This window comes from Pan paniscus, chromosome 8 (genome assembly GCF_029289425.2).
Source record: "Pan paniscus chromosome 8, NHGRI_mPanPan1-v2.0_pri, whole genome shotgun sequence".
Lineage (NCBI taxonomy): Eukaryota > Metazoa > Chordata > Mammalia > Primates > Hominidae > Pan > Pan paniscus.
The window spans coordinates 39132428-39149300 of record NC_073257.2 but is presented as its reverse complement, the minus strand read 5'-3'; the positions used below and the strand labels follow the sequence as shown (position 1 = coordinate 39149300).

The 16873-nt window shown below is 40.5% G+C and overlaps 1 protein-coding gene across 2 annotated transcripts in view; it reads right to left on the bottom strand.

Moving 5' to 3' along the window:
* The window catches only part of APBB1IP (amyloid beta precursor protein binding family B member 1 interacting protein), a 232280-nt gene that overhangs the window by 111508 nt on the left and 103899 nt on the right, over positions 1-16873 (bottom strand). For both annotated transcript variants that reach the window (XM_063607304.1, XM_055092506.2), the window contains exons 2-3: positions 15629-15711; positions 14608-14819 (exon numbers count right to left, since the gene is read on the bottom strand). In XM_063607304.1, the coding sequence (XP_063463374.1) occupies positions 14608-14819; positions 15629-15711 (295 nt within the window). The remainder of the gene's footprint in view (positions 1-14607; positions 14820-15628; positions 15712-16873) is intronic.

Below are 16873 nucleotides of genomic sequence, written 5' to 3'. Positions count from 1 at the left end.
TCTCATAGGATGGGCTCATCCACAGTCCATGCCCAGCGCACCACTCCAATTTCATCTCCATCTTCTTCTCATTCAACCTTGCCTTCCAGTGAAAGGAGTTTTTCTCCTCTAAACACACCATTGCCATTACCTCTGTGCCATTTCTCCACTCAGATAAGTCCTACCCACTACACAAAGCCAACTCAAGACCTACAGCTCCATTCTGGCAGCATCAGAATCACGACTTTGACAGTTCATGACCTGCTTTATGACTTGTTTATCTCTTTATAGACATTTTTTAATCTCTTCAGCCACATTACAGGAGCAATATTTATACTTCAACTCTCTTAGTACTGGCACAGCACCACCACTGGCACTTAAAATGAAATATATGCTAGCTAGTATTAATGCATAATAAGAATAATGTAAAATATTTAAATGAAGATAGTATATCTTAATTAAAAAGAATAGTAGGAGTTATACTCAGAAACAGAAAATCAAATACTGCATGTTCTCACTTATAAGTGGAAGCTAAACAATGAGTATACATGGCTATACAGAGTGGAAAAATAGACATTGGAGGCTACAAAATATGGAGGGTTGAAAAATTACCGATTGGGTACAATGTTCACTATTTAGGTGACCTGTTCACTAAAAGTCCAGACTGCACCAGGATGAAATATATGCATGTAAGAAATCTACACTTGTACCTCCTAAATATATAAAAATTAAAAAAAGAATAGTAGGAGCTATAAATATGGAGCAACTACTACAGGTCAGACACCTACCGTATCTCATTTAATTCTCAAAACAATTCTATGAGATAGTGACATGATTCCAATTTTATAGGTTACAAAAATCAGGCCTAGAGAAATTAGATAGTTAGATAACTACATTGTCTTCTGAAAACATGAATTGTGATTATTAAGAGGTGGAAATTGGTGGCTTCCTTGGTAATATGTTTGTGATGGTGTCTCCATGTCCACATCTAATATAATGTGCATGCCCGTCTTTCACATCACACAGTGAGTTCAGGCATGGCATCTTGTATTTTCATTCAAGTGTGTGACATGCACCATGTACTTGTAAATATACTTAGCTGCTGGATGACCTCGGGCAAGTCATTTAGACTTTCTCTCAGCTTAGTTTCCTCGTCTGTACAACGAAAATAATTCCTACCTTAGATAATCGTGCAAGACTGGAACACCTTTTTAAGGTTTTATTTGTTTTTAGGGAAGGAATAAACACACTTTTTTTTGTCTAAGAATATGTTTGATATAATCAACAAAACCTTAAAAATTGCTGATTATTTAAAAAATGTCTGTCATTGAAATGGATCATTGGTAAATTTGATGTCTCATAAGTCTTCATCTATGCCACCATATACAGCACAAAGGGCTTTTATTTATTTGTACATTTACATGTTCTAACCATCCTTAAAACCAGATAAATGCCTTGTTTTGAAAGGAAGTGTTGATAATTGATATCTAATATCCTGACTTCATTCAAAGGTTTTAAGCCAAGTGATTGTTATTTCTACTCTTATATAGGAAGTCTCCATGTCTACTGATTTTGAGGATTGACTGAAGATTGCCTTCATTCCTGGACAATCCTGTCTTCATGCACATAATCTTAAAACATTGGAACTAGGAAAGTAAGCTCAGTTTAACTTAATCCAAGCATTTCATTTTATAATTGAGAAAACTTAGAGGCAGGGAAGATAAATGACTTTCTTACAGTGTTTATTAGTTATTTATTCCACATCTCCTCAAAAAGGGTTTAAGGTAATTTACAGATACAAGATAAGAGAAGAAAAATAGAATAGGATCTCAATAGTGGCTGAACTTGGCCACAGATGTGATTCTGGACGTCCAAATGGCAAAAGCAGAACGCATCCTTTACAAAATCCAAGGTGCCTCTGAGTTACCTCAGATCTTAAGTAAAGCACAGAGTTCCTCCTGAGGACTGAGAGAAATGCTTCAATCCACTATTAATACATTCTTAATTAGGAAGCAACGCTAGGCTGGGCGCAGTGGCTCAGGCCTGTAATCTCAGTACTTCGGGAAGCTGAGGCGAGAGGATTACCCGAGCCCAGGAATTTGAGACCAGCCTGGGCAACATAGTGAGAACCCATCTCTATCAAAAACTAAAGTAAAACAAAGGCAACTCTAATGTGACTCCCAACCTGGTTTCTTTCCTTCATGCCTTCCATGTCACCTTAATTTCATATGATAAAGATTTAAATAATCTTTATTTTATTTTAAATAAATAAAACACCCCTTTCATTTCTTATAATTGCTCTTTCCTTAGAATTAATTACTGTCTCTTAACGTCCTGTGTATTTTGCCAATCTATAATAGTTAACACTTTTCACACACCTGCATCTCATTGCTTGAAACAGAATCTGAGTTCTAGGCCGGGCACGGTGGCTCACGCCTATAATCCCAACACTTTGGGAGGACGAGGCGGGTGGATCTCCTGAGGTCAGGAGTTCGAGACCAGCCTGACCAATATAGTGATACCTTGTCTCTACTAAAAATACAAAAATTAACCAGCTGTGGTGGCGCATGCCTGTAGTCCCAGCTACTTGGGAGGCTGAGGCATGAGAATCGCTTGAACCCAGGAGGCAGAGGTTGCAGTGAGCTTAGATTAAGCCATTGTACTCCAGCCTGGGAGACAAAGTGAGACTCAGTACTCAGTGTCAAAAAAAAAAAAAAAAAAGAATCTGAGTTCCAGGAGGGCAGGGGTCAGGGAACAACTTTACATTTACTAGTTTTCCACAGCCATAGTGGAGTGTTCCACAAAGAGTAATTGTCCAAAACTGCTTAACAAAGAGAAGGAGAAGAATAAAGAAAAGAATAAAAATATTAGTGTATACTCTTATCATCTACCTATGGACTATTTGACTAAAACACAGTGGCTGTGAAATCGTGTTTAATCTACAATGTTTCATGCCCTTAGAGGCATGTGGATAACAAAGGCTTATTTCAAGTGTCAAAATACAAGGAGATAATACTTGAGTTGTTTTCAAAATGTCAAAATACAAGGAGATAATACTTGAGTTGTTTTCAATGGTAACTTCTAGGGGGGATTTAATTTTGTTTTGTTCTAAATGTTTGAAACAAGATATTTGATTTTTGAGCGCATGCTACATGCCAGGCATTATTCTAAGTGCTTTGCATGTACAGACGCATTTAATGGCTGAGTATTTATAAGCCTTCCAATAAATATAATGCCAATTCCAATGCCCGTGTTTGATCCACTGCAAAACTGCCCAGCGTTTAACACAACCCCCTTTGCCCTCTTATACCCTTCTCTGAGATGCTGTAAACCATTCTCCACAATTTTACTTTCCATACTACCATTTCTGACAGGATGTTGCTGATACTCAAGCACTTTTTTTTTTAAGACAGGGTCTTGCTCTGTCACCCAGGTTGGAGTATTGTGGCACGATCATGGCTCACTGCAGCTCGACTTCCTGGGCTCAATTAATCCTCCTGCTTCAGCCTCCCAAGTAGCTGAGACCACAGGAGAATGCCACCATGTCTGGCTTTTTCATTTTTTTGTAGAGACAGGGTCTCATTGTATTGCCCAAGCTGGTCTCCAACTCATGGGATCAAGGGATCCTCCTGCCTCAGCCTCCCAAAGAGTTGCGTTTACAGGCATAAACCACAGTGCCTGGACTTCAAGCACCTTTGAGTGGGTTCTGATGAGAAAATTTGACAACTATATTGGAGAATATGGAATCACACTGGCAGTAAAGATTTGATACCTGGAACACTTTTAGTCAATCAAGATGATATCCCCTTGAAACAAATGCCAATATTTCTATTCAACTGGAATTTAGAAAGAAACTAAAGGCTCACACAGACACACACACAAAACAAAACAACAGTTCCTGCTTCATAGGGATGAGGTAGTTAGTGCTTGTAATGTACTCATTATAATGCCTGGTGCATATGAAGTGCTTAATATCAGCTATTATTTCTATCATCCTCATCATCATCATCATTTTTATTATTGTGTTTTCCCTCTAAAACCAGCAGTGGAAAAAAAAAGTGTCAGTCATTTATTCTCTCTCTCTTTCACACACACACAGATATACACACACAAACATAAACACACACCCAAGTCCACAAGGGGATGGTTACTTCTGTCTGTTGCATCTTCATGCACCTGGAGACTGAGTTAAACTGCCATTTTTCTTTGTAGGTCAGGCACGCTTTTAAAAGACTAAGCCACTGGAAGGACATCTGTAAGTATAATTTCTAGAACAGGGATCTGTAACCATTCTTAACAAGGAAAGAACTGCACTGGAATCTCCTTGAGTCTTTTTTGAGTCATATCCTACGCATCTCCAACCCATTTTCCAAATCTTAGCACTACCGCCCTCCCCTGAAAGACAGGCGTATTTTTGGAGCTGAGAACCGCCACAAAGAGAGTGGCTGTCGATGAGAATGTTATGCTTGTGAACCAGCAGGTGGAAGCAAAAAAAAGAAAACAGAAGAGTTGACCACCATGGTTGCCTAGGGCAACAGATCACATTTTGCCGGATGTGGGTTTAGGGCATCCTGCTTCGCCATTTGTTTCCAGTTCTTTTTCAGTCCTTCTTACTTTTAGGCAGAATCCATAATATATAAGGTGGTGGGGAGTTGGGGGAGAAAGAGGATAAAAAGGAAAGCAAGCAAATGACTATCTGAGGTTGTTTTGTTACTAGAGGGCAAATAATGCATTCTGGGTGTAGGTTTAAAGATGAATTAAAATCAGATTGTAGGGACAGGCCCCAGAGTAATTGCAAATGCTGTTTACTTCCTTTACCCTAAAAAATTCTGAATACTTTAGAATTCACCTAATATCCTCCTTTCAGTTGCATAGTCAACACATAGTATAGGATGCAATATTTGTGAATTTATCTCAATCTGCACTGCCCAATTCAGCCACTAGCCACATGAGGCCATTTAGCACTTTAACTGTGGCTAGTCTGAAATGAGATGCGCAGTAAGTGTGAAAACACACTGGATTTGCAAGACTTAGTATTAAAAAATGGAATAAAATAGCTCATTAATAATTTTACTATTACTGGCAGGATGCCTATAATCCCAGTGCTTTGGGAGGCTGAAGTGGGAAGATCACTTGAGGCCAGAAATTTGAGACCAGCCTGGGCAACATGGTGAGACCCTCATCTCTACAAAAATTAAAAACAATGAAATAATCTTACTATTACTTAAATGTAACATAATTTCAATTATATCAAAATTAAGTAATATATTATTTTTAAAATTTTTAGTAAAAATTTATGTCACTTGATTTTTACTGTTAAATATAATTTCAAACATTAAATTTAATATAACTTCAAACAATTCACATTTTAATAGTTTATTTTATTAAATGAAATATCCAAAAATAATCATTTGATCCAGAGTGCTATTATCATTTTTGGATATATCATTTAATAAAATAAGTGATTAAAATTAACATCACAGTTGGGCACAGTGGCTTACACCTATAATCCCGGCACTTTGGGAGGCCGAGGTGGAAGGATTGCTTGAGCCCAAGACTTCAAGACCAGCCAGGGCAACATAGTGCCTCGTTTCTCAAAAAAATAAAAAAATGGGATGGGAGTGGCTGTGATCATGCCACTGCACTCTTGCTTGGGTGACAGAGTGAGGCCCTCCCTCAAAAAAGAGAAAAGTCATGGTTCTTTTTACTGTTTCTAATGTGGCACCAGGGAAATTTAAAGTTAAACATGTAATTTGCTTTGTAATTCTACTGGACAGCTCTGCTCCAGAGTGCTACAGTTCTGTTATTGCAAGCGCCTCAGTATTTGACTCAAATATGTTGGGTTGCAGGGACCACATCACATTAATGTAATCTGAATATTACTCATTCTATGTTACATTAGATTCTCCCCATTTCCTTTCCCACTGCATTTTATGCTTCAGCACTGCTTAAGTGTTTTACACATCTGGTGCCTGGCGTATCTTTCTTCCATTTGGCCACAAGGTATAGAAAGGCATTTCTTTCTTTTTTTTTTTTTTTGAGACGGAGTCTCACTCTGTCACCCAGGCTGGAGTGCAGTGGCGCGATCTCAGCTCACTGCAAGCTCCGCTTCCTGGGTTCATGACACACTCCTGCCTCAGCCTCCCGAGTAGCTGGGACTACAGGCACCCACCACCATGCCCGGCTAATTTTTTTGTACTTTTTTAGTAGAGATGGGGTTTCACTGTATTAGCCAGGATGGTCTCGATCTCCTGACCTCGTGATCTGCCCTCCTCAGCCTCCCAAAGTGCTGGGATTACAGGCATGAGCCACCGCACCCCTCCTAGAAAGGCATTTCTATACCTTTCTCCTTCAAAGCACCTCTTGATCATCCCCCCATAATATCTGTCCTATAATCATTATCTGCACCATATTATTTCTGTATCAAACATTGCACATTCTGCACTGTAATGTATTTTTTTTACATGCCTGTCTTTCCCACTAGACTGGAAGCTTCTTGAGGGTAGGGACCATATCTATCTATTTCTATCTATCTCTCTATCTATCTATCTATCTATCTATCTATCTATCTATCTATCTATCTATCTATCTATCATCTACAGGTTTTGCTCTGTCACCCAAGCTGGAGAGCAGTGGCGTGATCATAGTTCACTGCAGCCTCAAGCAGTCCTCCTATCTCAGCCTCCCACATAGCTGGGACTATAGGTGTGACCCACCATGCTGGGCAGGGGACCATATCTTATCCTATTTTAGCTACACGTGCCCCCTACACTGGCATGGGGTTGGCCATCAATAGACGTGTGGTGAAACTGGAAAAAAAGTTCCAATTATATTACATTGAGCAGAGTCTGATTCAGCTGAAGTGTGTGTTTCAGTACTGTAGCCCAATCTGTAAACCCAGCCTTGAGGAACAGTGAGTACTGTTCATTTTAGCTTGGGCATTCTGCAGTGGTCTCACGGCCGGCCATCTTTTCACCACACTGCATAGCACTTACCGACATTCATGGCCCAAGCAGCTTCATTTCTGTGTGTTGCTTACAACAAGGGAAATACAATGCCACAGAATGAGTAAACACATGAAGAAATAGTCTTGGTTTGCTAAGCCATACCGTTTATGAAATTTAATCAGAAGGAAGCCATTATCTTAAAAGGAAAACAATACTGCATCCAAAACCTAATGAGTTCATTGCCCTAACTGTCACCTGTGAATGTTATGTGATCAGCAGAGATGCATGAATTTGTTAATGCTATAAAAAGAGTGGCCATAGGTAAATTTACTTAATCAGTAACCTAATTGTGATAATACACTATAATATGATGTGAAATCACCTGAAAAAGATTTTGTGGGATTCCCCGCTTCTGCCCCCACATAACTAATTTGTTCTTTTCTTTTTGAGGTGAAATCCTACAAACACACTTGAAAGACTGAACTTCTGCCCCGTGGAAAACACAGTTCTACTAGGTGGTAATGAATACCTTTTAGCAGCATTCTACTGAATATTACTATTTCGTTATTACGCTGGCTTGATAGCAGTTAATAACTAAGACAAATGAAATGTCAGTTATCTCGATCACTGTTAGTAATTACTTCTTAACCACTTTCAGCTCTCCAAATATCTTAACAGTGTTGTCCAGCATTCTTCAACAGCTTCTAGAGAATTTTTAGCCCTGCTCTAACACTTGAATCCTTTTGAAATCCAGTTGTGTAAGGGGCAAACATTCCTATCTTCCAAATCTGGTTTGGATTTTGAAATTCTAAACATTTTAAACCTCCGGGCACAAAAAACTTCTTTGTGGGAAAGGTCTCTGTCCTCCCTTCCACAGAATCTTGTTTTTAAACTGCACAGTCTTGGAAGCCTTGTATTGCATAAAGTCTACATCATGGGTTAAGAATTTACGTGGCCAGGCATAGTGGCCTATGCCTGTAATCCCAGCCCAGCCCTTTAGGAGGCCGAAGCGGGAGGATCACTTGAGCCCAGGAGTTTGAGACCAGCCTGGGCAACACAGCAAGACCCTATCTCTATTAAGAACAATTAAAAAAAGAATTTATGGATGGGGCTTTTAAGTATTCATTTCTTGCTTTCCACTTCTCAAAAATAATTTCCATTGTTTTGATTATTATGGAGGTAGAAAATTGCTGATTAGCTAACTATATTCTTATTTTAGCTACCTAATAAAGATTTTGGATCAACTCCTTCTCGAAGTTTTGAAAGTTTAATTAAAGGTTTTAGGATTGCAAAGACTTTGTTTTATGTCCCCTTTTCTTTTTCTTTCTTTCTTTCTTTCTTTCTTTCTTTCTTTCTTTCTCTTTCTTTCTTTCTTTCTTTCTTTTTCTTTCTTTCTTTCTTTTCCTCTTTTTTTTTTTTTGACAGAATCTCACTCTGTCACCAGGCTGGAGTGCAGTGGCATGATCTTGGCTCACTGAAATCTCCACCTCCTGGGTTCAAGCAATTCTCCTGCCTCAGCCTCCCGAATAGCTGGGACTACAGGCGTGCACCACCACGCCCAGCTAATTTTTGTATTTTTAGCAGAGACAGGGTTTCACCATGTTGGCCAGGATGGTCTTGATCTCTTGACCTCATGATCCACCCACCTCAGCCTCCCAAAGTGTTTGGGATTACAGGCGTGAGCCACCACGCAGCCTATGTCCCATTTCTTAAACTGTGTAGCCTTGGGCAAATTTCCTAAACTCCCTTACCTGTCATTTCTAATTTGCAAAATAGGAGCAATAACAGTATCTTCCCAAATGGTTACCCTGCTTTTAGCCTTATATATAATAAGCACATCAGTATTCCCAAACGATACTTCATATCTACATCCAAAATTGAACTTCTAATCATCTCCCCTCCAACTTGCCGACTTTAGTTGATGACAATTTCATCCTTCCAGTTGTTTAGGCCACAGACTTTGAAGTCATCCTTGACTCCTCTTTCTCAAACACCCCACATTCCTTCTGTCGGGAAATCTTGGCTCTCCTTCAAAATATACGCAGAATCCAACGCTTTGTCATGGGTTCCTTGCTTTCACCTCTGCTCCCCCAGGTTTATTCTCAAGCAGTCAGAGTGAGCCTTAAGTCAGATCATGTTATTCGCCTTCTCAGAATCCTGCAATGGCCCCTCCATTTTGCTCGGTGTGAAAGTCAAAGTTTTATAATGGCCTCTGGAACCCCACGTGATCTGCTATCTCCTCGCCCTTCTCATACTTCTCCAACCACATCTATTTCTCTCTCCCTTGCTCATTTACCCCTAACTACAGGGGCCTTCTTGTTGCTTCTCAAATCCACAGACATGCCCCTGCCCTACAGCCTCGACTGTTCCCTGTGCTTGGAACACTGTTCCCCCAGATAGCCACTTGGTTAACTCCATTGTCTCCTGCAAACGAAAGGGCCCAGCCTGACCACCTTATCGCATATTGCAACTTCACCTTGCTTTTCGCTTACTAATACCTATATTATTTACTTATTTATTATGCTTATTGAGTAGCATCTGTATCTGTCCACCAGAATAAACTCCACAAATGCAGGGATCTTTGTCTCTTTTGTTCACTGACATTCCTTGCGTCTATAATAGTGCTTAGCAAACATTTTTGACTGAAAATGATTGAATTGTATTTAAACTGGAGATCTGGCCGGGCACAGTGGCTCATGTCTGTGATCCCAAGACTTTGAGAGCCCGAGGTGGAAGGATCACTTGAGCCCAGGAGGTCGAGACCAGCCTGGGCAACAAAATGAGACCCTGTCTCTACAAAAATTTTTTTTTAATTAGCTGGGCATGGTGACGCACACCTGTGATCCCAGCTACATGAGAGGCTGAGGCAGGAGGATTGCTTGAGCCCAGGAGGTTGAGGCTGCAGTGAGCCTTAATCGTGCTGCTGCACTCCAGCCTGCACCCTGTCTCAAAAATGAATGAATGAATGAATAAATAAATAAATAAATAAATAAAGTGGAGATGACTTCCTAAGTTACATATTCTTTTTTTCTTTTGCCTCCTTTATTTATTTTCCTCATATAAGTAATTTTTTTTTTTTGAGATGGAGTTTCGCTCTTGAAACTTTTTTTTTTGAGATGGAGTTGCCCAAGCTGGAGTGCAATGGCATGATTTCGGCTCACTGCAACCTCCACCTCCCGGGTTCAAGCGATTCTCCTGCCTCAGCCTCCTGAGTGGCTGGGATTACAGGCATGCACCACCATGCCAGGCTAATTTTTTTGTATTTTTAGTAAAGACAGTGTTTCACCATGTTGGTCAGGCTGGTCTTGAACTCCTGACCTCAAGTGATCCTCCTGCCTCAGCCTCCCAAAGTGCTGGGGTTACCAGTGTGAGCCACCACGCCTGGCCACATATTCTTTATTCCACTTAAAACTCATAGTTCTTTACTGATGATTCTTGGTCACTTTATCAATGTCTAAGATAGCACAATTTCCGTGGTACTTACTATTAACTATTTCTAATACATGTTGTTTTTATGCTATTCAATTAAAGTAAGCTGTCTTTACTGAACAGCACAAGCTACTTGTGACCACCCAGAGTCGGTGGAGAACCTGACTCCAGTCTGCCATGCCAGTGTTCTTTAATCCCCAGTTTGACACCATCCTTTACAAATGTATGTACATGCTTCCTAAAAGCTTTTTAAAAATTAGCACATTCAGAATAATGATTACCTCTAGCTGGGAAATGGGGAAATGTTATTGGAAGGAGACCAGGAAATGCCTTGGTAAATATTCTACTTCTTAAGCTGGGTGATAGGTACCCAGATGTTGGCTTTATTATTATTTGTTATGATTTACATGTATACATCATCTTTTGTAGATATGAAACATTTCATAATAAAACATGAAGGAAGAAATGAATCTAGTCATGATTCACTTGCTCTAATATCATTTTTTGTTTCTCTCCAGTTTGATGTGATGTAGCTCTCTGGATGCAAACCCTCCAGTCAGTTTGGGGAAACACAGTTGCTGTGTGATTTAGCTTTTATCCCCCATCCCAGCCCACAACCATCTCACTGATGAGTCTGTAACATGAAACTAAATCAAAAAGATCCCCAACAGAATTAGAAAAAATATTAAACTCACTGCTTGCTTGTTGATTTAATCAACCTAGCTGGCTGTCATGTGGGATTAGAATAAAATAAACACAAAAATGAAAACACACGATTGCTAACAAAGCAGATTCTTTTTTCAAGGCACACGTAAAGATAATAACTTCAAAGTTGATTATATTAACTTGTCTTCCCATGATAACAGGATAAGTCCTTTGCTTGGTTTCCTTCTATTCATCCTTCTCCCGTGACCCTGGTTGGGGAGACCAGGGACCCTGATATGTAGTCCCACAGCACTCAACTCTGGTTCCGCATGGAATTCTACATCTCCTCTTACATCTAGTTACATCTCCTCTTCTAGACTATAAACTCATTGTGGAAAGGCCCCAGGTTTTTTCATGGGTGCCACTATCAGATGGCCCAGTTCAAACAACAGCTCTGTTTCTTACTTCCTGCGTAAGTTTCTTACCCTCTCTGTGCTTTCATCTTGATGTGATGATTAACAAGATGACACATCTAAATTAGTACAGGGCCTGGTAGTATTTATAAGTAAACATTATAATAATTATTATTTGCTATTACTATATGATGATCAAAGAGAAAACTGAGTTGACAGAGAAGAAAGAAAATAGCTCTTATGATTCTTAATTATTCAAGTTCATGGTCAATGCTCAGGAAATGTTTTAAAACTGAGTCACGGAATCAAGCTCCAGAATATGTGGAATAATGAGAACGTGTGATGCCTTGGAGTGGTATTACCTCTCTGCTTGCTCATGCCTGAGGTTTGGGAGCAGTGGAGCCAATGGGATCTCAGGGGCTTGTGATATTTCCATGGTACCACTCAGTGAGATTAATATATTCTGCACATTTAGCCAGCATCTTTGGAGTCCTCATTTTGGGATCACAAATTGGCTAGGAAATGATGATGCAGTGGTGGCAGGTCACATCCTCTAGTCCCCCAAAAGCTGTCCTCAGGGTCTGCCCTTCCAAGCTGCAGGTACAATCTAGTCTCTTTAACTGGGTATAGGTGTAATGGCATTCCTTCATGCGGCTAGTTCTCTCTTTTCAAGAGAAATCTAATGATTACTGTTCCAGATATCTAGCAGTTTTCTCTAAAAGTCATGTTTCTCACGATAATTAAAAGTGTAATATGTATTTTAAAATCCCCATGCAACCAGTGTAGAAATCTTACACTTTAAAATCTGGCATTTATTATGTACATGAATTTATAATAAATGCTTAAGCTTTAAGTGACTTGCCTCTTAGATGACAGCAGTGACATAAAACACACACATTCATTTTCATACTGAGAAAATACCTGTTGTGTTAATAAAAATTGTTCTGTTTTGAGGCAAGCATTCCTAAGATCACCGTAGTCTCCATAATATAAACTCATGGGGTCCTATAAAATTGTAAAGATTGTGGCCCAATAGGCTATGGAATGCAGACAATTTATTATAAGATTTGTGGACTCACTAAAATGTTTTAGGCATAAAAATAATTAAAATAAAATTGAAGAGAATTAGAAGAAAATGAAAATAATAATGCTTTTTGGAAGTAAGATGGCTTAAAGAAAATTCAAAGTGACATATCAAACAGACATTTATGGCAATGAACTTTATAAGTAGCTCATTCTAATAATAATATGGAACTATTTAAAACTTTGATTGATGAGTGAAAAAAGGCAAATCAATAGTGGATAACTGGTGAACATTCTTAGGATATAAAATACAAAAAATGTAATAAATACTATAAAACCTAGTAAGTATTGTGTTTAAGATTTAAAGTAATGCCATAAAGTAATTCATATTACAAAGTTGTATTTCTTGAGAAATAGCAATTTAAAGATTTCAAAATATAATATTGACCTGTTCAAGTTTGGGCTGTTTCTTATCTCAGTTTTCAAATAAGATGGAAATTTGCTTTTTTACATATAGGCCAGATATTGACTGCGCTTTTACAGGAACTTCTCAGAAACAAAAGACCTCAAAGATATTGATATTTCAGAATGTAATCTGTTATGATTATGATTATTTTCTCCATTTTTTAAAAAATTTGTGATCAGCAATTCTAATGTTGATATAATGTTGCCAGTATTCCAGTTGGGACCAATTCAAAGAATTATAGCAACTCCTCAATTGCTATTTTAAGAACAGACATAATGTAGCCCAATCATCTCACTTTACTGACGTTATCTGAAGTCCAGGGAGAAGTTATGCAAGTTAATCAATATCATCCTTATCTAGATGGGGGAGATATAAGAGCCAGAACCCAGGTCTCCCAAGTGCTGAGAAAAAACCCAAATATTAGTAATTATTAATAGTTTAAGGATTAATAGTTTAAGGACACACATTATTAATAGTTTAAGGATGAAGTTAAATTTCTTAGACCTTTCACAACACACGTTGAGCAGACAGGAAATACCACTAGAAGACTTTATAAAGTATTTCTCAGCAGATCCTTGCTAATTTCGCCAGCCAGCATCATCGTCCTGGCCCATGTGCCACCCATTATTCCAGTGAGGCCAGAGGGAAAATCGCTGCTCTAGGTTTATGAAAAAGGACAAAGTTTTCCTTTCTGAAATTTCTCTCTGGAGACCCAGATTTTAAAATGAATAGTAGCTAGTACCGGCACCTTTGTTTAAACCACGTTATGCCACCAGAAAAAAACATCTGGGGGCATAATAAACTCACGGGCCCTTTTCTTTTGTTACTTTCCTCTAGTACTCCGTCTCGTCAAGGATCACATCAAAAGTTCTTTTGAACCGCTATGCCCTGAGTGGCTCTAGGAAACACATTTCACGTTCCACAGGGGTATGAATGCTAAGAAATACCTTAGCAGGAAAGTAAGAGGTACACCGGGCTAGGTCTTTGGTGGAACACCTGCGCAGAGGTTCTTGGAGACATTAGGACACCCTAGTTAGTTTCCTCCATTCTATAAAAGGCCCTCTGGATATTCATTTCAAGCCAAATTATGAAACTTGTGCCTGGTGTCCAAATCTATCTTTATGGTATTTTAAAATGAAAATGAGAATATTCGGGGGAAAAAGTTATTTTTAAAAAGAGGAAAGAGTTGTCCAAAAGTTTTAGAGGAAGGAAACACTCTAAGATGCATCAGACTGCGAGCCACACTCAAATTCTCACACGGCTGGCATTTAATCCACATCTAATCTTGGCCCCTCAAGAATCCCTCCAGGTTCCGGGAGACTGGGGCTCCCGGACCTGCTGACCTGCTGACCTGCTGACCTGCTGGACGTGCAAGGGTTCATAGCAGTTCCCCGTTTGACCTTGCAGCAATTTCCTGGGCAGGAAATCTGTCAAATCTGTTGCAATAGCTCGGGAAAAAGCAAACCCGAACCCCAAACCCTCACACCCCCACCCTCGCGAGCCGGGTCCAGAGTGGAGATCAGCGGAGGGGACCCTGGGGACCCGCTGCGCTCGAGGGCCACGCCTGGGGGCACGCGTTCACGAGGCCAGATCTTGGAGCTGCCTCCGGCGTCGGACCCGACGGGCTTGACAAACGGGTTCCTGACAGCCCCGAGGGGCCCGTGCTGGCGCTCCCAGGGCTCCCGGGACTGGGAGCGCCACTTACCTCGACTGCTCTGCGGGGCGCTGCGGGGCGCTGCGGGGCGCGGGAAGGCGGCGAGGCTCCGGCCGGGAAAGCGACGCGCGGTGCAGACTGCCGCACCCGGGCTCCAGGTCGCTGCCCCGGGGAGGAAGTGCTGTCAGCCCTGCCCTTCCCACGCAGCGCGCAGACGTGTGGCGCTATCCGAGCTGCTTTGCTCCGAGGTGCAAGGAAGGCCCCTGGTTAGAGACAGTGGGACAGACAAACATATGCGTAAAGGACTCCGAGTTAGGGGCTGCTTTCTCCAACTCATCGAGTCTGCGCCTGATTTTCTCTCCCCCATCCCACCCCTACTACACAACCACCTTGAAGGGATTTTTATTTTATTTTATTTTATTTTAATTCTGGGAAACGTTGCGCCTTCCTCTGTTATCCCTCCCCTACCTGTGCCGCGCGCGCCCTTCTCTCAGGAGCGTCTCCTGGCGAATGGAACCATTTTGCAGCCTCGACGCAAGAGGGACTAAGGGATTGGGGCCTAGTGATGGTTCCACCAAAGACTGAGAGGCCGCTTTATGTTGCAACGGTCTCCCTAAGTGTTTACTTCAGCACTTTCTGGGCTTCCTCTTTTGGGCCGGTTGTGCAAGGCTTCCCGGCCGCCTGCAGCCCGCCCTCAGGGGACGCGGTGCAGGGCTGGACTGGCAACACGCGCGTCCCGGCCGGAGTTCAGCTGTCTCTCGGGTGGGGGTGGAGGAAGGGCGCGCTGGGCGGAGGCCCTTTCTCAACCATCAGGTTGGTAACCTCACCCTCCTCCCTCCCCACGTTTAACCACGCTCAGTTGGCCGGCCAGGGTGTAGAGGAATAGCACTGTCTTCATTGCTCATAGAAATCCAAAATGGTCTGAACCCCGTGGAAGAGAATTGAGCAATAACTATTTAACTTATGTATGGATTCGCCTTTTGACCCCGTCATCCCACTTCCAGGAGTGTGTTACGAAGATCTGCTGATGAAAATAAGTAATGCACACGGCAGAGGGCATTCATGGACTCACTATTTGCAACAGCATAGGACTGGCTGGAAATAGCGCCTGTCAGTTGGGAGTGGAGTTTCCTGAGAGAAAGTCGCTGGGGAGGTCTGAAAATACAGAAGTTAAAATCAGTTATGATTTGTAAATGCGGTTGAATAACCCTCCCCTTCTCCTCTACAGCTGTGTCTTCAAAGGCTTATATGTCAGGGAAGGTGGTGAAGACATAAAGACAGGAATTAGGTGCATGTGTTAATTAGGCAATTTCAAATAGTTCTGTCATTTATTTAATGAGAAACTATTCGTAAGCACCAACACCTAAGAACAATGAAAATAGTTAGAGGAAACAATTTCTGCTCTCATGCATGGTCATTCTAGTTGGTAGAAAGCAGACAATAAACAAATTAATATTTAACATGTCAAGGAATGTAACTATTTTTGAAGGAAGTTAAAAGGTGAGGGATAGAGAGTGATGGGCATGGGGATGGGGTTGCTGTATTAATTAGGGTAAATAAACGATAAATAAATAAATAGAAAATATATTTTCTCCTCATGATTTTCTTAATAACAGTTTCTTTTCTCTAGCTTTCTTTATTGTAAAAATACAGTATTTATCTAAATACATATAACATAATATGTGTTAATTGACTGTTTATATTATCAGTAAGGCTTCTGGTCAACAGTAGGCTATTCGTGGTTAAGTTTTGGGGGAGTCAAAAGACATACATGGATTTTCAATTGTGCAGCAGTTTGGTACTCCTGAAATCTGGCATTGTTCTGTTACAGTAGGTAGCTAGTCAGGCATGAGCAGGGCAGGAGAGGGCTCCCCCCACCCGCTACCAGGAATGTCAGGTGACCATCAGGTGATGATCAAGCAGTTGTTATCAGCCTTACTGATAACGCAGTCGATTAACTCATATTATTTTATATATATTAAATACTGTATTTTTATAATAAAGTAAGCCAGAGAAAAGAAACTGTTATTAATAAAATCATAAGGAAGAGAAAATGTATTTTTCATTTATTTATTTATTATTTATTTATCCTAATTTTTTTTAATATAGCACCAGGGAAAGGCAGTCTCCCAATAGACAGAAACACTTGAAACTGGTATTTCTGTCTGATAAGTGACACTTGAGCTAGATCTAAATGGCCTGAGAGATTAATCCACACTGGGTTTTTAGATGGGAATATTCCAGGCAAAAGGAACAGCACATTCAAAGACCCTGAGTTAGGAGAGCACTTAAGATATTGGAAAAACACCAAGGAAGT